The sequence below is a fragment of the Sturnus vulgaris genome, chromosome 8, assembly GCF_052056855.1.
Source record: "Sturnus vulgaris isolate bStuVul1 chromosome 8, bStuVul1.hap1, whole genome shotgun sequence".
NCBI lineage: Eukaryota > Metazoa > Chordata > Aves > Passeriformes > Sturnidae > Sturnus > Sturnus vulgaris.
The window spans coordinates 4710454-4735632 of NC_142250.1; the positions used below are offsets into that span (position 1 = coordinate 4710454).

The following is a 25179-nucleotide window of genomic DNA, read 5'->3' on the forward strand; positions in this document are numbered from 1 at the left end:
GCACTGAGATGCTCTGCTTTTCCAGGCAGAAAATCCCATTTCTGCAGCGCCAGATGAATACTTTGAGGATGAAACATTAGTATCTGGAGGTAGGAATTTCCCGTTTTTCACACAAGATACATTAAGACAACACAATGGAGCTCCTGTTTCATCTCACTAAATCAACTGACACATACAAGCCAAAAATTAAGGGCACAGAAGTCTTTTTCTTTTTTTGACAAAAGCCACGTGTATTCATTTCAAACTCCTCTCTCTGAAAGGTGAAGACAGGAATTGCATCCAAACACATCCCAATTTGTGAATACAATTTAAGCTTGGAATGTGTCTTCTCCTTCACATGCCACTTTGCCCATCTACAACTAAGAGCTCATTACTTGGGAAATAAAAGCATTTTCCTGCCTGCTAAATTAATGCATCCTTAATTGTTTGTGTCAGATTGTTAATGGTGACAGGTCATGTTTTCCTGGGAAAACCCACAAGCATCTTAATGCTCCAGGTCATAACTCAGAACAATAATAATTTGGGAAGCACAGTTGAGCATTTTAAACCATCAGGAGCATTCCAGGGAAGAGTCATGGAAATGTGGCTGCCAGGCCACCCCACTCCACAGAAAGCCATGGTGCTGGGTGAGGGCATAAGTGGCTCTGGATTAATTCTGATGGAATTAAGCAGTCCCCCAAATTCAAATGGTGCCACCATGACTGTCACCACACTACATGAATCAGTTAAATCAGCCTTGGGGTTTAGAAAAGAGAAACCTCAGTTACTCCATGCCACAGCAGTCTTGTCAAACCCCTCTTAGGCCTTCTGGTAATGACGCAGAAAAAGAGGCAAGAAAAAAAAATCCAAAAACCATAAACCTCCCAAAACATTCTGTATGTTGGACCATAGACTTTCCAAATGCAAAAATAAGCTCAACAGACTTCGAGGATGATGATGATGATGATGATGATGATGATGATGATGATGATGGGGGTTGGATATAGATTCCTCTAAAGAATATCAGAGATCAAAAGGAGAGTCAATGCCCCATTGTATCCTTGTACTACTCCAATGGATTCTAGGGCAAGCACAGAGCACTGGTCTGCCCTAGTGGCAGCTGTGGAGGAAGGAGGTCCAAGATGAAGAATCCAGGAAGTGGTGGGTTTGGAAAGGAAATAGAGAGATGTCTTCTCCAGTAAGAGAGGAAATGACCACGAGTTGTGCCAGAGGACGTTTAGATTGGATATTAAGGAAAATTCCTTCACCAAATGCACTGTGAAATACTGGAACAGCTTCTCAAGAAGTGGTGGAGTCCTCATCCCTGGAAGTGTTCAAGACACTTGTGGATGTGGCACTTGAGGACATGGTAGTGGTGGAGCTGGTTGATGGCTGGATTTGATGATCTCAGAGGTCTTTTCCAACTTTAAGGATTCTGTGACATTCATAACTATTGGGAAAGGCAGCCAGTGGAAATGCTGATCCCCAAAAGTGTGAGACTGGGGCTGCTGCACTCCAAGCAGAAGCACAAGATTATGTAGGAGGTGTCCTGCTGTCCTCCAAATTCCTGGAGATACCAGAATGGAAAGAAAAATCTGTTTTAATGTGTCTCCCTGGGCCAAGGAAGATCCAAGGAGATGCCTGAGCCTTGCTTAGCTCCGTGGAGAAGAACATCCCTAGTTTTATGAGAACAAGAGAGTAATCACATTGAGACAGAAAGCTTTCAAAGCAGTCTGGGATAAATTTCTTCCTGAAAACATCAACCATTTCCAAGCATAGCAACCTTTCCCAGATGAGGTATTCCAGGATTTTATACACTATTATTTAAAAATTCATGAGCAGAAGTTTTGCCCCTTTGCTTTCATGTCATAATGCCTAAAATCTTTGTTCACACAGAGTTTGGCTGGGAAGTATTGTGGATGTTGAAATTCTGGAGTGCTGCCCCCAATTCCTGAACCAATATAACTGGGTGAAGTTACAAACACTGAATTTACTCAGGTGAGTATGAAAGACCAATACAAATGTTCCCTTTTTTCCACTCTGTGAGGGCTTTTTGGGCATCTTTATGCTTGAAAGGTACGGATTAAATAACCGCATTTAAATTGTCAATGCCTGAGAAATATCAGTTCCTGAGATCCCCTGCAATTGGAATTTATCTGGGGATCCTATGACTGTTGCTCACAAAACCAAGCCACAAAAATATACAAATGCCAATTATCCATGTTGTAACTGAGGAGGAAAGTTCTCCTGGATGGGGTTTGTGTGGCAAGGTTCTGGTAGTGAGGGGTTGTAGGGGCGCATTCTCTGAGGAGCTGCTGGAAGCTCCAACAATACCAACTCCAGGGGATCCAGGATGTACCTGCTACTGACCAAGGCAGAAATCGTGGTGATGCCTCTGGGATAACTGATTTGAGAAGGAAAATTGTTATTACACAGTTATAATTGTGGCCAGAGAAGAGTGGAGTGAGACCATGGGAGAGAAGCAGCTCTGCAGACACCAAGGGCAGGGCAGGAAGAGGGGCAGGAGGTGCTCCAGGTACTGGAGCTGAAATTCCATGGGGAAGCCCATGGAGAGGCAGCTATGCCCCTGCAGCCCATGGAAGCTGCAGAGATTCGCCTGCAGCTTCTGCAGAAGCCCACACCAGAGCACAGGGATGCTGAGGGAGGTGGGAAGCCAATGCTGGAGCAGGGACTTGTGGATCCATGGAAAGACAAGCCCACACAGGAGCAGGTTTGTTGATAGCACCCAGAACCTATCAGAGACCCACACTGGAGCAGCCTTTTCCTAAAGGACTGACCCCATGGAAGTGGATCCACATTTGGAGCGGTTCATGAAGAGCTGCAGCCCATGGGATGGACTCACACTGGAGCAGCTCATGGAGAACTGTCTCCCATGGGATGAGACCCCATGTTGGAGCAGGGGAAGGACTCTGACTCCTCTCCCTGAGGAAGAAGCAGCAGCACAAACAGCACAAACCACACAAACAACACAAACAGCACAAACAACACAACACAAATAGCACAAACAACACAACACAAGCCCCTGTGAGGTTTGGACCCTCCGAGTGCTCTTAGGTACTTACACTGTTGGGTTATTTCATTTAAAAGTTAAGCAAGTTAATAGTTATTATAAAGTTATTTATAACATTTATTTGGCTTAACATACTTCAATCTATTTAAAGACTTTAATTTAATCTCTACATTCTAATCTCTCTCTGAAGAATTCAGAAAAACTTCCGACTTACTGACTCCAACAGCCCCCATTCCTGTCTCCCTGTGCCACTGGAGGGGAGGAGGGGGAGCCAAGGAAGGAGGGAGGGAGGGGTGGTGGGAAGATATTCTTAAGATTTGTTTTACTTCCCATTACCCTGCTCTGATTTTGGTGGTAATAAAATCAATGGATTTCCCCAAGTTTTTTTGACCATGGCAATATTTGGTGAGGGATCTCTCCCTTTCCTTATATTTTTCTTCCCTGTTCCACTGAAGAGAGCAGGGATAGAGCAAGGTCAAGCTACCACATCTCATTGAAAAGAAACAACCCAACAATAACAAAAAGCCCCCACAACAGTAAAATCTTTTTCCTTTGAATGCTTTTCAAATTTAAAAAAACTTCAATCAAATACAGGAAATAAAATCCAAAAGCTGACTCTAAGTAGGTTTGACTCTAATAGCTGGTTTCATGTTGGATGGAAAGGGATCAGGTTGGATAAGTTACCAGCTAAAATATGTTAATGGGATTTAAATGGCATTGTACCTTCCTGGGGAATCAATTTTGAGATTTTAGACAAACTGCAACAAGGCATCTGGTGACATCATCAGTTTTCTGTAGGCACTAATGGAACTGTTCACAAAAAAGCAGAGCTGGATGACAAGCAGCAGGTGAATGAGCTTTGGAAGTAGTGGTTTTGTAACTGTGAAAATATTTTTCTTTCCTAAAAAGACACTGTTGCTTCCTGATAAAAACTAGTTTAAAAGCAAAATTTCTCCATGAAATGGTACTGCCTGCTTGGACCAAGGATCCATGTCCTCAGAAGGGCTTGGCATGGTACCAGCCCTAGGAACTCTGAGTGAGTCCTGACTGTCTTGGGTTGCAATGCAGGATGTGACTGGAGGAATGTGTTCTATCACCATCCGTTGAATCCAGCTGGGGCAGTGATCCTTATCTCTGTGGGAGATATTCTCTGCCAATGGGCCATCTGTTAAAACCAGGAGGGGCAGTGTTCTTTATCTTTTCCACAACCCATCCTTCCTCCAGGAAGGTATCATCTGTTAATGGGCCATTGAGTCCCATTGCCTGACTGATAAAATTACATCATCCCATTGGGAGACGCTCCAGCCAGAGGGAGGAGCCAAGCCTTTCCTACCTAGAGAAAAACTGAGATTTGGAACACCAAGGCAGCCTTTTCCCACTAGATCCCAGAGGAAAACCGAACCTTTCCATATCATCACGGGACCTTTGGAGGAAAACTGCACCCTTCTACAGGAGCACTGCTTCAACTGAACCACATCTGTCACTCCAGGAGATCTGCAGCCACCATTTAATGGGACTGCTACCAACACCCTGACTGACAGGGTGTCAGGTTGTATTCTGACCCTGTCAGTGTTTTTGGGTTTGTTCTTTGTAATACTGTATTTCTATTTTAATTTTCCTAGTAAAGAACTGTTATTCCTATTCTCATATCTTTGCCTGAGAGCCCTTTAATTTCAAAATTATGATAATTTGGAGGGAGGGGGGTTACATTCTCCATTTTAAAAAGAGGCTCCTGCCTTTCTTGGCAGACATCTGTCTTTCAAAACCAAGACATGACCCTTCTCCAGGAGAAGCCTGTCAAATAGCAGGGAGTACATCCAGAAGAGCCGCAAATCAAGGAAATTGTGCAAAGACACAAGGAAGCCTGGCAAATCAGTCACACCTACTGTTTCCTGGCATGGAAAAGGCTTGGAGATTTAATGCCTCGGTTGAGCTGCCTTGTTTCATCCATTTGTTTGTAAAATAAAAGCCAAGGAGCTTATCCAGCCTTTTTTGCAATCCTGGCAAGCCCAAGTCTTAACCCTTTCCAGCTGCTAGCATCAGAAGCTTTGGTCAACTGAGTTCTATTGCTGGACAATCTCAAGAAGCAAGCTGCCCCACCACTGACAGAAAATATGAACTGCAGAAAGCAGCTACAGGCAGGTAAGGAACAGTGACAAAAACCCCAAACCAGGCAGAGGAACACGCTCAAGCTACAGAGTGTGTTCACATTTGACCCTAAAAACGATGCACACACACCTGCAGCTGCAAAATTTCAGCAAAAAAAAATCTGGTATGAAATCATAGAGTCATGGGATCAACAAGGCTGGAAAAGATTGCCAAAATTATCAAATATGCTCTGTGACTGATCCTCATGCCAGAGCACTGTGTGCCAAGTCCAGGCCTTCCTTGGGCACCTCCAGCAATGGGGACTCCACAGCTCTCTGGACAGCCCTGCCAATGGGATTGAGGGAGGAGAGGAGAAAATGAGATAGCAGGGGAGGATTTCTTACAGTAGATTTTGTTGTTACGGCGAGTAACAAGAACTTCAAGAGGTGTTCAACAGCACAGTCCAGGGACAACTCTAAAGGAGCCCTCCACAGTTTATTTTGGCTGGTTTTTCCAGAGCTGAGCTTCTAACACCATATCTCAGCTCACATGCAACTATTTTCTGCTAAGCACTGTGCCATGATTAACAGGATTTCTTTTCAAAACCCCAACTATCACCTTCAGAATGTTAGAATTAATCTGCTGGCCACTTAATCCCAGGGCAAAGCGAATGAATCTCTCTCTAGATGAAAGGAAGAGGAAAGAGCTTTTCAGTCCCCCCCTTTCTTTTTTTCTTTTCTTTTTTTTTTTTTTTAACACCCCAGAGAGTATTTCAGGAGCGTAACACAGCCTGAACCAACTTGCAAGTCTTTAATTTACATCTTCAGATTTCCCAGCTGGAAGATTGAGATCAAAACCACTGAACTCACAGCTGTGAGTGCAGTTCACGAAGAACAAACCCACAAGTTTAAAGATGAATTACCACAAAAAGTGTAACCAGATTTTTCATGGAAAAGGTGGAGACTCTGTTACAATTCCTCCATGTTGCCACTAAATTGTATAAAGGCTTCCTTGATATTTTTGGGTGTGTGTGGAAATTCAGAGTAAATCCTGAGCAGGAAGGCAAAGCTTGTTAGGTGAAGAAGCTAAAAAGAGTAGGCGATAGAAGAAATAAACAAGATTTTCTTCTACTACAATGAGCACAGGCCCAAACCTCAGAATTTTCACTCTGTAGCAATGTAGCAATGTCTCTCTTTCAATCTCAAATCCTTCTAGAATAGCCCAGATAATGCATTCTTGTTATTTATTAATTATTAGAGTTATTATTTTAGATCTGCTGTGATACATAAGGTCAGATGTACAGAGATTTGTCCCCCACCTGTGCTACTATTCCAAGCAAGAGCTGCTGCATTCCCAGGTACCCTGCACAATCCAGCTACAAAGTTTCAGGAAAAATTATTCCATTGCCTCTGCTTGATCAATAAACATATATCCTTAAATAGTCCACCATTTTAGGAAATGTTGTTTTAATAGGAAAATTGATTTTTTTTTTAATTTCATAGGAAAATTGAATTTTTTAAAAAAATTAACAGAAAAATTGAAAAAAATCACTTTTTTGTTATATTAAACACAAGTGTGAGCAGCTATTGGTGGGGTTGGTTGTGGGGTCATGGATTGGTGCAAAGATGAGAGATAGCTCCTGATAAAAAATCGCCTTTTTTGAAAGAGAAGTGGGATTTTTTCAAGACTTTTCTGGAGAGCTGGACAGTCAGTTGTGGAAAAGAGCTGGATAAAGTACAAATCGCTAATTCACTTTCCACACCTGGGAGAAGGGACGAAGAGGAGTGGGTATCGACTAGAGAAGAAACAGAAGATGAACGTGTGTGAACACACAAGCCCTTGGCTGTTAATAACACAAAGCAGCAGCAAAATCCCTTTGTCCACGACCAAAGGCAGTGACACACAGGCTTCACCCTCACCACCCAAAGGAAAACGGTCCCAGCTTTCCCACAGGTTTGGTGGAGATCCATGCGGAGCCGGCAGTCAGAGCGCACGTGGAGGACACTCACCCCGTCAGGTCGGCCGTCCGAGGCCGTGACGATGAGGATGTAGCGGTCGGTGCTCTCTCTGTCCAGCGGCTTTCCCAAGGCCAGCAAGCCAGAGCTGGGGACAGAACAAAACCAGGAGGTGTCAGCAGGGCAGCTGGGAGAGGTCTGTGAGCACCCTGCTGACACCATGGCTCCTCTTTGTAGGAGCTTTTAGGCTTCCTGTGGGTGAAGGCCAAGAAAAACCATAAGCTAATTCCTAATGTTCTCCACTTGGATACAGGAATAATCATGGACTAAAACATCAACCTAGTAAGATTACAAAAGCTAGAGCTCCACTGAACACAGCACCCTGATTTGCTCCTGCTGCACTTTAGCTATTTATTTAATTATCAAAACATATTTATTTAGTATTTTTACTATTAATGCTTCAATAAATGAGAAGAGAGAAGGACAAGAAGGGGATTAATCACTGAGGAGTCCTGATAAACAGCAGGACTGAGCAGGAAACTCTGGAAATACAACACACACAGACTCACACAGGGTGAGTCTCCTCAGGGAGAGGCTACTGGGGGAAGTTACACATTGAGTAACTTCTGAGTAAGGCCTGTGAGTATCCCCCAATAATGAAATATTACTGCACGCACAAGGGTGGGGGAAAACAAATCCCAGAGTGTTTTGGGTTGGAAGGGACCTTAAGGCTCATCCAGTCCCACCCCCTGCCATGGGCAGGGACACCTTCCACTATCCCAGGTTGCTCCAAGGCCCTGTCCAGCCTGGCCTTGGACACTTCCAGAGATTTCAGATCTCGTGATTATTGAAGCCTGTTTTAAAAGGACAACAAAAGAAGGATTAATTGAAAGCCACATTAAACAATGTCTGAAAGCACTGCAAATTCCTGTAACTGCTGACAAATGAAACAATTTGTTATACAGAAATATCTATTTTTCAGCAGTTGTTCAAAACACTGCAAGAAAATATAAACAAAAAAATTTAGGGGGAAGAAAGAGTAAATAAAACATAAAAGACTTAAGTGGTAAATTATTAATTAAAAAATATATATTAAGGTGGAGCTGAGAATAGAATATTGACATCAAACACTGCATGAATCCATGTGCACTTCTCCAATATTCTACCGTATCTCCTTTTTTATCTCCTTCCTACCCCTGAAAAATTACACTTGACTGCCTGTTTCAATAGATGAACATCATTCAAAAGATAGGTTAAATTATAAATGTCCTAAATTATAAATATCCTAAATTATCTATCCTAAGTTATCAATACCCTGTGTTTTCCCCCAGGAATCCTAGTCCTTTAACACTCCAGCTTTCCAGCCTCACTCTTTCCAGGAAACATAAGGAGGTAGGGAATTACCAGAGGTGGTGCTCAGGTTCCAGAGCCAGAGAGGGGAGAACAAAACCATCTCCCAACCCTCGGATTGAGGAGGAAAAAGATGGAGTAGGGAGATGTAGAATTCGGAGTATCCAGTCCTCGTGCTGCCCAGCAGGAATTACACTGGAGTTAACTGCATGCTCCAGGAAGGAAAACAAGAATCCAGAAAAAGGGAGAGAGAATCCTGGTCATGGGTTCTGCATTGGCCTTCCAGCATCCAAAATTGAGATAAATTCCTGTAGCCTTACACCACCCACATTGAAGATGTTTTATTTAATAGTAATCCTCCTTTAATCGATCAACATATTTCAGTATCCAGAAAAAAGAAGGCAAAAGGCTGAAGGAAACTTGGCACAAAGCCTTTTCCAAAGGAACAGGAAGGGGAAAACACTTCAAATAACTCTTCTTTTTACCATGAGGTGCTAGAGCAGAGCCGAGCACTGAACCCCATGCTCAGATTTGTGGGGGCTGCGAGACAGGGGGAGTCAGGCCTCCCAAGGGTCCCAGAGGAGGGGGATGAAGGGATGGAGCAGGAATTCCAGTTGGGAATTCTTTCATACATTATCTTTAACTGCTTGGTTTCTGGGTATGGCCACCCTGCTAACATCCCAAGTTGGACAACACATGGATCCACATTCCAGAGGATCTTCATGCCAGGAGCTGGCCTGGATTTCCACAGATGTTTTAAGCCTCTCTGATGTGAAGAACTGCCAGGAATTTTATGGTGTGGTGTGAGGGGTGCTGTGATCACTGAGTGATCCCTTTGGAGTATCTCTCATGTAACCAGGTGGGATTATTCATGTTGAAATCAAAAAATGGTGCTTTACTAAGACGGCAAGCCTTCTTTGGAGCATCTCTCATGTAGCCAGTTTGGATTATTCACCTTCTAAATCAACAAATCCTTCTTTACTATCACTGCAACCCCTCTCTGGAGTGTCCCTCATGTCACTCTTGTAAATTATCCAAGTTCTAAAGGTGCCAGAGGAGGTCAGGCTGAGTTTCTCCATGTAAAGGAAAGGGTTGCTAGCATCACTTGGGCAGGAGTCCCTACAAAATTCCAATCCCAAGCCATGGCTAACACCAGTATCCCAACATCAATCCCTGCTCTGGCCACTCTAGTGAAGGAAAGTATCCCCTCTCCAAGGTGTCCCTTGCCCCTCACCTGCCAAGTGTTTATCAATCCTAGTGGATGAGAGCACCAGCACCTCCTGGCATTTTCAAGGCTTTATTCCCATTGTTTCCTGAAGGATTTGATTCTCCACAAATGGGAGATTTATCATCCACAGCTCACTCAGAACATATAAAACTGTCTCAGGAGGTTTGGGTATTTAGGTTCACAATCTTTCCCTCACACCAAATTAGAATTATTTTGCACCAGGAAATAATAAGCCCCAGGTTACTTCTGTCCCATCATTTATTGCGGGAATTCAGCTCACCACCCTCCCTTCCTCCTGCAAGGAAAAGAATACCTTGGATTGCAAATAATAATTAATAACAGGTAAAGTAATAGCTAATATTAGGTAAAATAAAGGGTGGTGGGCCACACACAGACCAATCTGGTGCTTATGTTTCACAACAAACCCTCTATCTCTCTCTCTCTAAAGTTGGATTCAATTTAAAGAAAATACAGTTCTTTAACAATGCTCAAAGGACTTTTCACTACAGGCTAAACCATAACAAGCCAGGAAATTAAAGCAAAAATTGCCCCTGTCATTAGTCAGGAGCTGACAGGTAAAAGAGTTTTAATTAATCCCTGGCCACTCTTTTAAACAGAATCTTTCCACCTCAGTGAGTTTCCCTTACCTAAAGTGTTTAAAATAAATAAACAGTGGCCAGTGACAAACCCCAGAGTGGAATTTGGCTCACAGAGCTCTCATTAATGGCTGACAGCCCCTCGAAGGAGCAGCTGAAGGTGTCTGAGCACAACCCTTTTCTCTCAGCTCCTCCATTCCCTGGACTGACAAGTTCCAAGTCTGTTTTCCAAGGGTTTCCCACTTACCTTTGAGAGAGATTAAAAACTTGTTGAGGATCTCCATTCTGAATGAGGTATTTGATGGGGTCACCCTCTCTATCAAAAGCCTTTAGGGAAGGAAAAAAAATGATAAAATTCAGTCAGTGGAAAGGTTTCTTCTCTTCCCTTCCATGTAGAAACTGGGGAATTAAGTTTTAGGAAAATTTCCCACAGGGATGACACCAATCCCTGTTTCTAAGGCAACTCTGGTTATTGATGGGCTACTCAAGATAAAGCTGGAATACATCAGAATTCCTGAAATTACAATATCCTGAATGGAGGAAAATAATTACTATTAATTATTAGTAATTATCTAATTGTCAAATTACAGCTATATTACAGCAGCATGAGTGTGTAATTCAGGCTTTAATCATTTACTTCTATTTTTCTGCAGCTTCACACTGATTAGACTCAACTTTTATTTTCCTTTCCTCCCATTCTTCATTTCTACTGCTTATCAAGACCCCTCTTTCTGTTATTTTATTAGAATCCCAATCTTTGGCTGATGCTCTAGTGAGTTCCAACTGTAGCATTCACCCTCTACAATAATTTGCTTTTTGGAGGGGTGAAGATCAGGGTAAGACCTTTAAGAACAGACATTAACAGCACCAAAATGAGGATATTCCACCTATTAGGTGGAAAAAAAATCTTTCAAAAGTTGAATAAACTACTTTTGATATCTCTCCTGGTGCCACCTAAGGCCATTTCCTCTGGTCTAGAAGAGAAGAGGCCAACCCCCACTTTGCTCCTGTCAAGTTGTTGCTGTGGACCATAATCAAGGTCTGTGTAGCTTTGAGCTGACCACCTAAAAAAGCAGGTTTTGAGATAAAAATCCAAGAAAAATAACAAAAAACTCAACTCAAACACCCCCCAAAATTAAGAGTAGAAGCACAAACCATTTAAATGTGCAAGCAGAGCAGGGAATGCAGTAAGAAAACAACTTGGCTTAGCCAAATAAAAGTCAGGGGGTAAGTCAGATGGAAGGGATCAGCACTAGGAAAGAGCAAGAAAAACTGGATGTGGACAGAAAAAGTCAAGACAAAATTGGAATGGAAAGAGGAGAGAACACAAGGAATAACAAAGAAATGTTTAAGTTGCAGAGGGAACCTGAAGAGTGGTTTGAAAACAGAAGCGATGATGTTGAGAAGGTCAGAGAGGCAAAACTGCCACTGTTCCAACTCCAAAATAAATTAACTGGGGCAAAACTTCAGCTGAGAGCTGGGGTCAGGGACAGAAGATGTTCATAAACAGAACATCTTTGAATCAGCTGCTGGAATTCAAGCCTGGTGAAGTCCATCCTGGTGTTTAGAATGGCTGGAATAATCTCAAAGCCACTGGGTTTGGTGGGTTTTTTTTGTGAGCACTCCCAGAGAACAAAAATGCTGGAGGGCAAACCCAAGGTCTGTCCTTCATGGAGGAATGAGCCAGGAAATCATGCACCAGGCAGGTGGAGTGCAATTCCCAGAAACCCACAAATATCCAAATTATTTGTAAGTTCCCTGCCAATATTCAGATGGATAACACAGAACTAAATTTCTCCAGAACATAAGGATGCTGAAGCCATTTAATCTGATTTTCCAACAGGACAACAAGTCTCTTGAACAGCAGAAACTGGATCAATAAAGCAGCTGAGCCATGGTGAAGGCTTTTCCCACTGCTTGATGGGACATATTCCCAATGGAGTTCCGACAACACAGTCTCCAAATGGAGGCTGGGATTAAACAATAATTAAATCCATCATCAAAATTAAGGCCAGGCAGTAGTGGGTAGTGTTAGTACTGACTCACTTCTGCACGGGTGTGTACAGCTGTCCCAGCACTGATCAGTATTCCCATCCACAACATCAATGATAGACTGGGAAATTTGGGAAAAATGCTTATAAATTCCATGGGTGGCACTGAGTGTCAGGAGGTGTGGGTGGAATTTGGATTTCCTTGGCCTGAGGATATGAACAGTCAGGATCTGAGCCAAGAACACAAAATGTTCCAAACACTGGAGGCAGACAGTGTGAGAAGCTGGCATCTCTGAGGACTGTCCTTGATCCTAAATTACCAGAATCCTATGGTTGCTCCAGTCTTTAGCCCTTTTTGCTCCTTTTACCTTCCCTGCAGGGCATCCTGCCCTACCTTCACATTAAGTTGTCTCAGGGGTATCATTATGGTCTGCATTCTCTCATAAAAAGGCAGGGGGCTCTCAGAAGGCCAGAAAATCAAAGACTGGCTGTTGTTGATTTAGTTTTCTCCTTATTCCCACAGAAGATCCACTTTCAATCAACACGCTTAAAAAAAGGGGGAGGGAAAGTTAATCATTGCTTTTGAAAACTCCTGCTTTCTTTAAAAGCAAAGAACATGAAGTTCTTATGTACAGAAGAAAACCACCAAAGGCAAGGGAGAAGAGCAACCTATTCCTGTTTTTTTCCAGATCAATGGCATAGAGTGATTCCATAAATTGTACACAACAATTCCATGTAGCTCCTTGTTCAGCACATAACTGGACCCTGCTAACGGCCCTATTTGTTCTGCAGGCTCCCAGAAAAATGACAGCATTTGCATATTTTAATTAATAATGGCTGGCAGAACATGAAGCCATAAACGCCTCCCAGGCATGCAATAAACTCTGAGGTTTATTTACAAATTAATGCAGTGGAGATCATTTAATATTGCATTAATCTCAAACGTTGTTAATTAAAACACCAGTCAAGACCAACCGGGTGTGTTAGAAAATAAATAAGGGGATAAGAAAGAAATAAAGTCCTCCATCATCAGCATAAGAAATTTTAATGGACAAGAAAAAAGTGAATTATATTTTTCTAAATTCTAAAGGGCAAATTTAAAGCAGCTATATTTGCATTGTTACTGACCCTAATATTTTGCAGATCTTCAGATTTGGTAATTTGGGAATACTTGAAAAGTTTTGCGGGCTCTCTCCAGGATTTTGTAACCCTCCTGCTGTATGGAGAACTACCAAATTATTACTAAGAGAGAGCCACAAAAGAGTAATTTCTTAATCTGCACCAGCCCAAACACGTATTGAATGGATAAAACTCAGGGAAAGAAACACCAGTGTGAAAATTTAAATGTGAAAACACTTGTTCAATATTTAAGGCTTGGTGATATTCCATATCATCGATGGAACACAGGCAATACTTTAAGGCACTGCTAGAATCCCAAAAAACCCAAACCAAGGTGCCTAATTTGGAACTTTCTGTTGCCTGGCAAAGGCAGCACAGGATTTCAGAAGCTTAAATACTCAGTTTATGAATGTCCAAAATGTCCTGGTAGATTTTACATAACCAGGAAAAAGTGAAGATGAAAATAGAAATATCCTGCACACAGAAGTCCTTTAGTACAGATGAAGGTTTTAATGAAGGACGAGGGAACGGGACTTGGAATTGGGTAGGGAGGGATCCATAAAGCCCATCCAGTGCCACGCATGCCATGGCAGGGACACCTTCCTCTATCTCAGGCTGCTCAAAGACCCAGTGGCCAGCCTGGCCTTGGACACTTCCAGGGATCCAGGGGCAGCCACAGCTTCTCTGGGCACCCTGTGCCAGGGCCTCCCCACCCTGCCAGTGAACAATTCCTTTCCAGTATCCCATCTAACCCTGCCCTCTGGCAGTGGGAAGCCATTCCCTGTGGCCTGGCACTCCAGACCCTTGTAAAAAGTCCCTCTCCATCTTCCACATTTCAGGCTGAGGACTATCACACCTACAAGGGATACAGTCCTGGACTAACCATCAAAGCTAAAGCCAAGCAGATTTGGGATTTAACAATCAAGTATTTTTAATAAAATGCAGGATCACTGAGGCTGGAAAAGCCCTCCCAGCCCATGGAGTCCAAGCTGTGCCCGATGCCCACCTTGTCCCCAGCCCAGAGCACTGAATGCCACGTCCAAGGAATTCCTTTGACCCCTCCAGGGATGGGCACTCCAAACCTCCCTGGGCAGCCCCTCACAAGGCCTGAACACCCTTTCCATGGAGAAATTCCTCCTGCTCTCCAACCTGAGCCTCCCCTGGCACAGCTTGAGGCCGTTTCCCCTTGTCCTGTCCCTGTTCCCTGGCAGCAGAGCCCGACCCCCCCTGGCTGTCCCCTCCTGTCAGGGAGTTGTGCAGAGCCAGAAGGTTCCCCCTGAGCCTCCTTTTCTCCAGGCTGAGCCCCTTTCCCAGCTCCCTCAGCCTCTCCTGGGGCTCCAGCCCCTTCCCCAGCTCCGTTCCTTTCCCTGGACACGCTCCAGCCCCTCCAGGGCTCTCTGGCCAGGAGGGCCCAGAACTGGACACAGCCCTCGAGGTCCCTCAGCAGGGCCAGCACAGAATGAGCTGTTTGGGTATTAAAGCAGATTATTCCATTGGAGCTTCACTTTCCAACCACATTTAAATCCCATCAAATCCTTCAATAGTAAAACCTGCCAACAGGTTTTCTGCCTCCAAAGAGCCCTCAGGCCCTCAGCCAGAGATTCCAGCACCTGTCAAGGAAACACAAATGTTTCTGTTTCTCAGCATGTTTCTGGCTCCTGTTCCTCTTTGGGGCTTCCAACCCCAAATGTCTCTGACTGGGGAGGAGAAGGCTCCTGAGCATCCTGGCCCTTCCACTCCTTCCTCCCGCAGGCACCATGGATGTGCCAGGAGTTAATTGGCAGCACTGAGCTAAATTAGTCATCCTCCCTCAGCACAAGTGACTATATGAGCTTAACCAGCCAGAATAATCCTAGTCTTTCAGCAGGAAACCATTTTAGAGGAGCTTTACCATCCACCTGCTTCAGTCAGTTAATTAGAGCTCCTTTATTTCACTACTGCTAAACACAGCATTAAGTAAATTCCTGATCCCTCAAAAAAAAAAAACCAAAAAAAACCAACTCAATAAAGAGTTGCCATTTATCTCCCTATTTTTCACAGCTGGTTTTTGGGCAGAACACAATGCAGTAAATAAATAACAGTAAATAAGTGAGGAGACAACTGATTATTTAACCATTAGCACAACAAGGGGAGGTCTGGTCCTGGTGCATGAGGATGAGGGAAGTTCCTGCTCCTCGACCTGGCCAGAAGCTGTTGCATGATCCCTGATTCTAGTGCACAAGGTCCCACTAATCCTGGGCCTGGCAGCACTGGGATCTCTGCTCCCTCTCAGCCTGTTGTTACACATATCAAGGGGTAGAAATATCTTCAGGCATTTTTCAAGAATGACATGCTAGGGAAGGCAAATTGCCAAAAATCTTGCTGAAATTCCCCTGGAATGAGGTGCTGAAGCTCCTCGAATTTGCTGGCAAATATTGAGAGATTTTAACACAAGAAATCACAGGCCTTTCAAGTTTCCAGCCACTCATAGAATTTTCTTTAATATAATTATCACAGAATCACAGAAATCCAGAATGGTTTGGATTGGAAGGGACTTTGAAGATCAACTCGTTTCACTCCCCCCTTGCCATGGGCAGGGACACCTTCCATTGTCCCAGGCTACTCCAAGTCCCATCCATCCTGGCCTTGGATACTTCCAGAGATCCAGGGGCAACCACAGCGTCTCTGGGCAGTGCCATTTGCAGCCTATAGCATCTTTTACAATATTTAAATCAAAAAAGAAGTAACAGAAATAGCCAAATGGGCCTTTTTTCTCTACAGTCCATGTAAAAGGGACTGTTGATCAAAATGAAATAATTTTCAATCCCTGTGAACTGCCCCTTCTTCCCTGAATGCCAGGACTGGCTTGTGTATGGCATGGACACAGAGGGCAGGAAAGTGGAGAAGGTTTCACCATCCTCAGGGAGCCCCAGGGAAGCCTCTGTACCTGCAGGTTTAACAGAACAGCACCGATCCTCATGGCCTCGCTGACTTCCAGGCTGTACATCAGCTGTGGGAAGCGTGGAGGGCTCTGGTTGTTGGGAGGCAGCACCTCGATATAAACAGTGGTGATGGAGCTCCTGCAGTGCAAGGGGGAAAAAACCAGTCAAAACCAGTCAAAACCAGTCAGAATCAATAAATCCAATCCACAAGGCACCACAGTGGCTGCTTTACACATCGTGTTCTCGAGCTCTAACAGCCTCCCTTTGCTCCTCTAATAGCTTCAGGACATTTTTTTCCTTTTGGATCAAAAGGAAAGCAGGCTGCCACATGAACAGGAAGAAAAGCTCAATAATTTTCCCCAAAGCAGCCCAAAGTGGTGTTCTTTCAAAAATAGAGCAGTGAGACATCAGTGCACACTGCACAAACAAACAGCTCTCAATGCACTGTGTCTTCTGTGGGAGCAGCACCAATTCCAACCTGAGAACTGCTCCTGCCATGCACATCAGCCACCCCTGGAGCATCCCTGCTGGCAGTCAGTTTGCTTCCTTTCCTTGGAAAAGAGGGAGCAGAAAATGTTGGCAGAGAGGATAATGCTGGGAGAAGAGATGCACACAACTCTGTCAGGCTGCTGTGATGCTGTGGGTCAATAATCCTCATTTCAGAGCAGTAAATCCCATTTCAGAGCAGTGGCAATGCAGGATGCTACAAATCCCTGGCAAACACTTCAGCTGTGCTAAATCCCTGTCCCAAACAGACTGCAAACAGCACTCCAGGTGGAATACTGAAAGTTCTTTGGAACACTGACACTGAAGACCCTGCACAGACCATCCTGTAAACCCATTTGATATCCAACAGCCTCAACTTGAGAAAGGGAGCCAGGAGTCCCCTTGGAGATGGAAGATTAAAAATCTGACTTAAAGGTATCTTCCTCTTGCCTCTCTACTTCATTATCCCACCTGCCTTCCCTCCTAGATGTCAGCACAGCATCCTCAGCCCAGAACAAACCCTTAAGAAGAGCATGTGCTGTGCTGCAGGTGTAGCTTTTTCACCTTGTAAATCCTTGGACAAAGCTGACAAATCTCAGGTTTTAGGGCTGCAGGAAAGAAACCAAAGGGATTTGTCCCTGTTTTTCAGAGGTGGGGCAGGGAGAGGGAGAGAGAAGAAAATCATGAACCCAAAGAGCTGCTTCTTGCAGGACTAGCAAACTCCATAGCTTTTTTAGAGGGTCATTTATTGTTGAAACAGCTGCTGTATTAACTGAGCTCACTTAATATGAAAACAGCACATTACTGATCAATATTTTTAATTAGCTACCCAAAATTGTGGCTGAGCACAGTCACCCCTGCCCACTGCCCTTTCCCAGCAGGTTTTGCAGGTCTGGATCACTGACAGGAGCTGGGCAGAGCTTTGCAGCAATGACAGGACTGAGAGCAACCAGTTGGGGACTGTCACACACCCCACACACACACTGTCACACAAGCTCCAGGATAAGAAATTGCTGGCCAGAAGGACAAATCATACCCCCAGGGAAGGGACTCTGCCCCTCAGGGCACATCCACACGCACACACAGTGACAAGATTCAGTGCCGGTACACAGGGAATGGCTCCCCACTGCCAGAGGGCAGGGATAGATGGGATATTGCCCTGGGAGGGTGCCCAGAGCAGCTGTGGGTGCCCCTGGATCTCTGGAAGTGTCCAAGGCCAGGCTGGACGGGGCTCGGAGCAGCCTGAGATAGGGGAAGGTGTCCCTGCCCAAGGACTGGACTGGCTTTAAGAACTCTCCCAGCCCAAACCATTCGGGGATTCTAGAAATAGTAAGCCAATTTTCTTCAAATATTTAAGGAAAAATCACAGAACTAAAATACTAATAGTCTGCAAATTAAAGCAAATATTAAATGTCTTTTTTTGTAATTCCAATCCGTTTTTTATGAACACCTTGTATTTTTCCCCTGTGCCTTTTGTGTGCGTAATAGCCCAGTTAAGGAGCTGGAAAATTCTCCTTTGGCATGGGAAGGGGAAGGAGATGGAGCTGAGTCAGGCACTGCAGCTGGTGTTTGCAGGTGAATACACAGAGACCAGCACAACATTTGGGAACTGCAGAGAGCTCCCCAAATCATTCCAGTATGGAAAAACAGCTTTTGTGCCCCACCAGCTGATTGAAAGTCAACTACATCCCCATCTCTGCTTAAATAATCTCCACATGGAATCATGGAATGGTTTAGGTTGGAAAGGACCTTAAATTCCTGCAGTGCCACCTCTGCCATGGGCAGGGACACCTTCCACTATCCCAGGCCGCTCCAAGCCCTGTCCAGCCTGGCCTTGGACACTTCCAGGGATCCAAGGGCAGCCACAGATGTTCTGGCCAGTTATAAAATCTATTGTGAATGTATTTCCATCCAAGAGGACTAACCTATCTTGACTTGATCCAGCAGAACCCTGTATCACCAAGTGTTACAAACCCCATGTCCAGGAATCTGAGGGATTGTGAAAAGCTTAAAGTCTGACCTGAAATTGTTTGATTTTACAAATGTTGTCATTTATTTTCCAAAAATAGAAGTTGTTGTGCTTCAGGAGTGGGCTGTGCAGGGAAGGGGTGAAATCTCCAGCCCTAGAAGGTTTCAAGAAATAACTGGACATGACACTTGCGATGGTTTAGTTGACAAGGTTGAACTTGATGTCTTGGAGGTCTTTTCCAACCTTAACAATTCCATGATATCTCAGTAACTTACACTAATAATTGTAATTAATAATACTCAAACCCCAAATCTCAGTTGGGGCACAGCCACCCACCAATATTTTTAAATGTCATTCCATGCAAAAAAACCCCAACAAACCTACACAGAATTCAAAATTCCAATTTAAATTTGTGTTTACAAAGGCTGTAGAGCTACAGTTCCTGAGCCAGGTTCAGTGGCTGGGTTTTGCTTTGTGCATAAGCAAGAGGGAGACTGAAACCCAGCCACTTTCCAGATGACTCTGGTTATCCTGGAAGAGCTTTCCACTTCTTATATGCCTTGAAGACATTTTCAGAGGAGAAAGAACAGGCTCCCAACATCCATCCTCAGAAATACACGTTTAGGCAACACAAAGATTTCTACAGCACAAAAGGAGTTGATGGCAATCAGAGCTGTGGTGTGGAGCCACACCATGGGGATCTCAGACTCTCAGAAGGAGAATTACTGATTTTTTGCCTTCACTCTGAACTACTACACAAAATAAATGCATAATTGTTCTCAATCTTCTCCTCAGCACTACTAGCAGCCTACTACCAGCTCAAGAGGGTTTATCAAAAAGCAAGCGGGACAAAAAAGAGAGTGAAATTCAACCAGGGGACTGCTACCAGATGTTAATTTTATGAACAACTTAACAAGATGAAGAGAAAGTAATTATAAAATATGTGCACAACAGCATAAGCTGCTTTCTTGGAGACACGATAGAAGCAGCAGGTCCTGAGGAAAATCCAGTTATTGAAACCCTATTCTTGTATTTTCTTTCCTTCTTTCATTTCCCATTTGAAGAAGAGGTTTTCACTTTACAGTTCTGGGAGGCTTAAATGCTGGAACCTCCTGTTTCTCCCCATCATGCTCTTTGGACAAGGATGTTGGCACAGTATCAATATCAGGCCCAGAACACAAGAGAAATTTTTTTGGTCCCTCCACACCTTCATGAAATGACATTTTGGTACAACTGCCACCTTTAGAACACAAACTCCACAGAAAGAGGTAAGCAAGGCTTGATACCTTTGACGGTTTTTGAACTTAATAGATCATAGAATGATTTGGGTTAAAAGGGACCTTGAAGATGATGATGTTCCCCTCCCTGCCTAAATCCTAAATTTGCAGTCTGCTCTTCTTTTTCAGCTGGGGTCAACAGAGATAATTCTACCCTTAGGAATTTCAGTCTTAGTGGGGACACCGCACACCTTACATCTGGAGAAGGTCTCCAGCTTAACATTCTTTGGGATCCTCTTTGCATTTTCTGAACAAAAAGCATCTCCCTTCTCACTTGGTTTCTTCTTTCCATCCCTCCACCTCAACGAATGAATGGACATGCACAATGACAACGCAATTGGGAGCTTTTAAATAACAGACCATGGCAAGCAAACAAAATTATGAAAACCCCGTGGCACAGGTGTCACTGCTGAGCTGCTGGAGATGCACTGATTACCTTCTCTGTGCAGGGGGGGCACTGTCAGATGCTCGGACCGTGAGGGCATAGGAGCGCCCTACTGCCAGCACCACTCCTGGAGCAATGGTGATCAGGCCTGTCTGCCCATTGATGGTGAAGTCGCCCTGGGCCCCAGCCAGGATCTCATACACTATCTGGCCATTGGCTCCCTCGTCCGCATCCACGGCCGTCAGCTGCAAGGCAAAACCACAGAGTCAGCAGAGGCCACTTCCACAGGCTCTAGGAAGGTGACTCAGGAGGAGGAGAGGGGAACTTGAACATCTGGAACACACACAAGAATTTGTAAGCACTTCACAACAAAGATACAGCTGAAATGAAGAGTAATAGGTGTAAAAACAATGAAGAAGAGAAAAAACTGTTTGCTAAGGACTGCAAGCCACTTATTTTAAGATACAAATTAAGAAACCTTATTTAGACCGAGTTTATTGTCTGTGGGTAGGAATATATAAGACTTTCTATAAAAGTAGAAGGGAGAATAAGACATTTTTTGTGTAGCAATAGTAATGAGGGGATTATTTATTTCCTATCCCTCTCTCCGCTTTTCCAGGTGACAGCTCTGGTGGTGCCAGGAAGTCTCATGTCCAGGCCTGGCATTCCAGGTCCTCCTCGTGCAAAGCTGGAGAGCAATATTTGTGTTAATATGCTCCTACAGCTATGGCAGCCCAGTGGAAGGGAAATGGCAGATGTTCCCATATGGATACACACTTGGAATCATGGAATCATTCAGGTTGGAAAAGCCCTCTAAGATGGTCGAGTCCAACTGCTAAGCCAGCACTGCCAAGGCCACCACTAACTCACGTTCCCAAGTGTCACGTTTTCTTTAAATCACTTGAGAAAAATTTAAATCTTTGTATTAGACCTAAATTCTAATGGTGAACATAATGAAATGAGGGGGTTCTTCTCTTCCTCCTGGGAAAGGCAGTGGGTTTATCCCATTTCTGTAGTGAGCCATGTTAAATCAAACACACACTCAGCCAGGAATTAGAGCACAGGGAATATACTTGCTTTTAGTAAATCATGGAAGAAAATCTCAGAGTGGTTTTGGTTGGAAGGAACCTTAGAGCTCATCTCATTCCACCACCTGCCATGGGCAGGGACACCTTCCACTATCCCAGGTTGCTCCAAGCCCTATTCAACCTGGCCACGTTGTCTCTTCCTCCTTGAGGAGTTGTTTTGCTGATACACAGATTCCTCAACTGACTTTTCATTCTGTAGAACAACATTCCCTCAGACAGCACAAGGAACGACACAAAGTGGTGTGAGCAGCACTGGAACATTCAGGAGGCCACAGTATCCAGCTGTGCATCCAGCTGCCAACAGCTGGCAATGGAAGTTACAAGGAATGATGGCATCATGGGGGTCCTCTGCTACTCCCAGCTCCAGGCAAGCAGTGGGAGGTAGGGAATGGGAAAGGGCACCAGCAGGGATGACAGCAGACCTTTTCTGGAATGTCCAAAGTAATCCCAGCCGCAGGAATGTGAGGATGAAAAAGAAGATACTTTCTTCAAAGGTCTCTGTCTTGGCTTTCCTGACACAAACACTCCTGCCCTGGGGCAAGCAGGGATGGTGGATGGGAATGCTGGACGTCAGCGGTGACGGAAAACCTTGGCACCGACTGCAAGGCCAAGGGCAGGATCAACAGCCCCTCCTTGAGGCAAGGCCAGCTGAACAGCATCCTCAGCCTCTGCCTCCGGGCCTCTCTTATCACCCTGACACCTTGAGTCAGGGACAGGAACTCCCTGACAGCCCTGCCACGCTTCCATAGAAAATCATCTACCGATCAATGCAGCAACTTCAGCAGCTCACAGCCTCTCACAGCACTGCCCAAGGCCGAAAAACCAGCACCCAAAACTGCCAAATCACTACCTACAAGTGCTGAACCAGCACCTCAAAGTGCCAAATCACCACCTAAAACTGCCAACCACCACCTACAACTGCCAAACAACACCTGGAACTAGCAAAACACCTTTGCCCAAGGATGGCTAAAAATTAAGAAGAGCAGGAACCAAACCTTGCCACTCAAACAAGAATAAACCTCGAAGCTGCAATATCTGAGTTAATCCCATTTGCAAACAACATTAAGCACCAAGGGGAGGATGTGAATTCGTGGAATCATGGAATGATTTGGGTGGGAAGGAACCTTAAAGCTCATCGAGTTCCATGGGACACTGTCCATTATACCAGGCTGCTCAGAGGCCCATCCAGCCTGGCCTTGGACACTTCTAAGGGAAAACTCAGGGATATAATTGGTGTCCAAGATAATCTTGATCCTTTATGCACAGAGGCTCAGTGAAATACAAAATTTCATTTAGAAAGTCATAAATATTCTCCAAACCAAAAATTAAGCCCACAATAGCTTCAAAAACAAATCTTAATTAATCTCCTATAGCATTTTTGAGAGCAATTGGAGAGCAATATAGCATTTGGAGCACAATGTATAGTGAACATGGCATTTTGAAATGCCCCAAAAGTCATGGAAGAGAGGTCACCTCCTCTTAAAAATTTAAAAAATAAATTAATATTTGTGTGGGGCTTTTTTTATCTACCTCATTCTCTATCTTCTTTTGGAATTCTGAAGGAGTCATCCTATGAAAACTGTAATTTAATCACTCATTCTATAGCTTCTACACATACCTGGGTATGTTAATTAACCTTGCAGAGAGTAATTATCCACCCAAGTGACAGAGCTGTAAAAACCTTGTCTGCTGAACTTCAAAGTAACACACAGAGACACAAAAGATAAATAAAGCCTTTATGCAAAATACAGGGTCCTGAGGATTTAATGACAGGATTTGGAACCAGGCCAGTTTTTACTGTGACGACATGAAAAAGGAAAAATAATTGACTACACAAGCACAGAGATTAAGAAGGTTAATTAAACCTACAAATATGGAATGCTTGGAAAGATAAGTGATTTGAAAAACATTTTGGGGGCAAAACCAGGAATCAAATCTGGGATTAAATAGAATTAAAGTTTAACTGTTGCCATAATATATGACTCTATAAATCCCATCTCCAGCTGTCTCAGCCCGATAGAGCTCCATAGTTAAAAAATTTTAAGAAATAGAGGCTAAAATGTAAAGGGAAAAGAACAAAACAAGGTTTCATTTACAATCCTAAGAAATTTTCATCCAGCAGGATCAGCTCCATTGCATCAATATTTAATGTACTAAAAGTCTGGCAAAACAGGTATGGATTCTGCTGCAGCAAGAAGTGGTTTTCTTGGGAGGAAAAGCAGGTTTAGGAAGGGTTTTCTTGGGAGGAAGGGGAGATCTAGGAGTGGTTTTCTTGGGAGGGGAAGGAGGTTTGAAAGCGGTTTTCCTGGGAGAGAAAGGAGGTTTAGAAGGATGGCCTTAAGCTTACAAAGACACATTTTGGTTATGATAGAAACCCTGCTCAGACTCATTTCATTACTGGAGGAAACTGGGCTTCAATGTTTGACTGGGAATCTTCTTACAGGAACGTTTGTGGTCACCTCTCCCTAGACAGATAAAGTGATGACCAACATTCCCAGCAGCTCTCATCAGATTCAGTGTGAAGCAAAAATTCCAGGATTGTTACGGAGATATTCCTGAACTTGAGTCAACCACACATTATGATCTCTGAGCAGGTTAAAATACTTTTTCATTATCTCCTCCAGACATTTCATCAAGCTTCAATTCACTATTTTTCCTTGAGTCAGCAGGGACATTGACTGAACAATGCAAACACAGCCTGGTTTTGTTTTCTCTTTCTGCTAATCAGGTTTGCTTTGGAGATGGAAATTAATTACCTGACGGGCAGAAGGCAAAAGGTTGCAAATAAACATGTAAATAAAATATGAAGTGGGATGTGGAAATTACCTTTATGAGGATTATTTTAGGTAAATGTTCAGAAGTAGTCAAGCATTGAACAGGTCACAGCCCCAAGGCTGCCCAAGGAGTGTTTGGAGAACACTCCCAAGGATGCACACAATGGGATTGTTGGGGCAGGGCCAGGAGCTGGATCCATGATCCCTGTGGGTCCCTTCCAGATGCGGATATTCCATGATCTTAAGATTTCTGCTTAACTGTCCTGCTCTTTTATGGCACAATGCAGATTTAAGAACTGTAAATCAAGTTTTAGGCTAAACTGGGGCAGGACCTTAATAATTAATTTCTACTGTTGCAACCAGACAAAATTGTTTCAGTGGGGAACAGGGCACTCATCCCCTGTCTGTTTTATTCTCCATTTTCAATCAGGGAGTTATTTATTTTTTCTTGGAAGAGAGCACTTGAAAGTGAGTCATGCCACTGCACCAGGAAATTAGGGATAAGATATGAGGTAGGATGTAAGAAGAGCAAAACTGGGATTGTTCTGCCTGGGCAAGAGAAGCTTCAGGGTAACCTAATTGTGACCTTTCAGGACCTGAAGGAGCAACAGGAAAGATGGAGAGAGATTCTGTACAAGGGATGAGGGACAGGACAAGGGGGAATGGCTTCCCATTAGATGGGATATTGGGAAGGAATTGTTCCCTGGGAGGGTGGGCAGGCCCTGGCACAGAGTGCCCAGAGAAGCTGTGGCTGCCCCTGGATCCCTGGAAGTGTCCAAGGCCAGGTTGGACTTTGGGGCTTGGATCAGCCTGGGATAGTGGAAGGTGTCCCTGCCCATGACAGAGGGCAGAACTGGATGGGCTTTAGGGTCCCTTCCCACCCAAACCATTCTGTGATTCCATGAATTACATTTAAGGCCAGTCCACAAGTTTTCCTGTAAA

At 44.1% G+C, this 25179-nt stretch overlaps 1 protein-coding gene across 21 annotated transcripts in view; it reads right to left on the minus strand.

Annotated features, from left to right (window-relative positions):
* PCDH15 (protocadherin related 15) overlaps positions 1 to 25179 on the minus strand; it is a 643743-nt gene that overhangs the window by 113088 nt on the left and 505476 nt on the right. For all 21 annotated transcript variants that reach the window (XM_088168755.1, XM_088168758.1, XM_088168745.1 and 18 more), the window contains 4 exons: positions 20427 to 20620; positions 16264 to 16396; positions 10475 to 10554; positions 7108 to 7201 (listed from right to left, as the gene is read on the minus strand). In XM_088168755.1, the coding sequence (XP_088024881.1) occupies positions 7108 to 7201; positions 10475 to 10554; positions 16264 to 16396; positions 20427 to 20620 (501 nt within the window). The remainder of the gene's footprint in view (positions 1 to 7107; positions 7202 to 10474; positions 10555 to 16263; positions 16397 to 20426; positions 20621 to 25179) is intronic.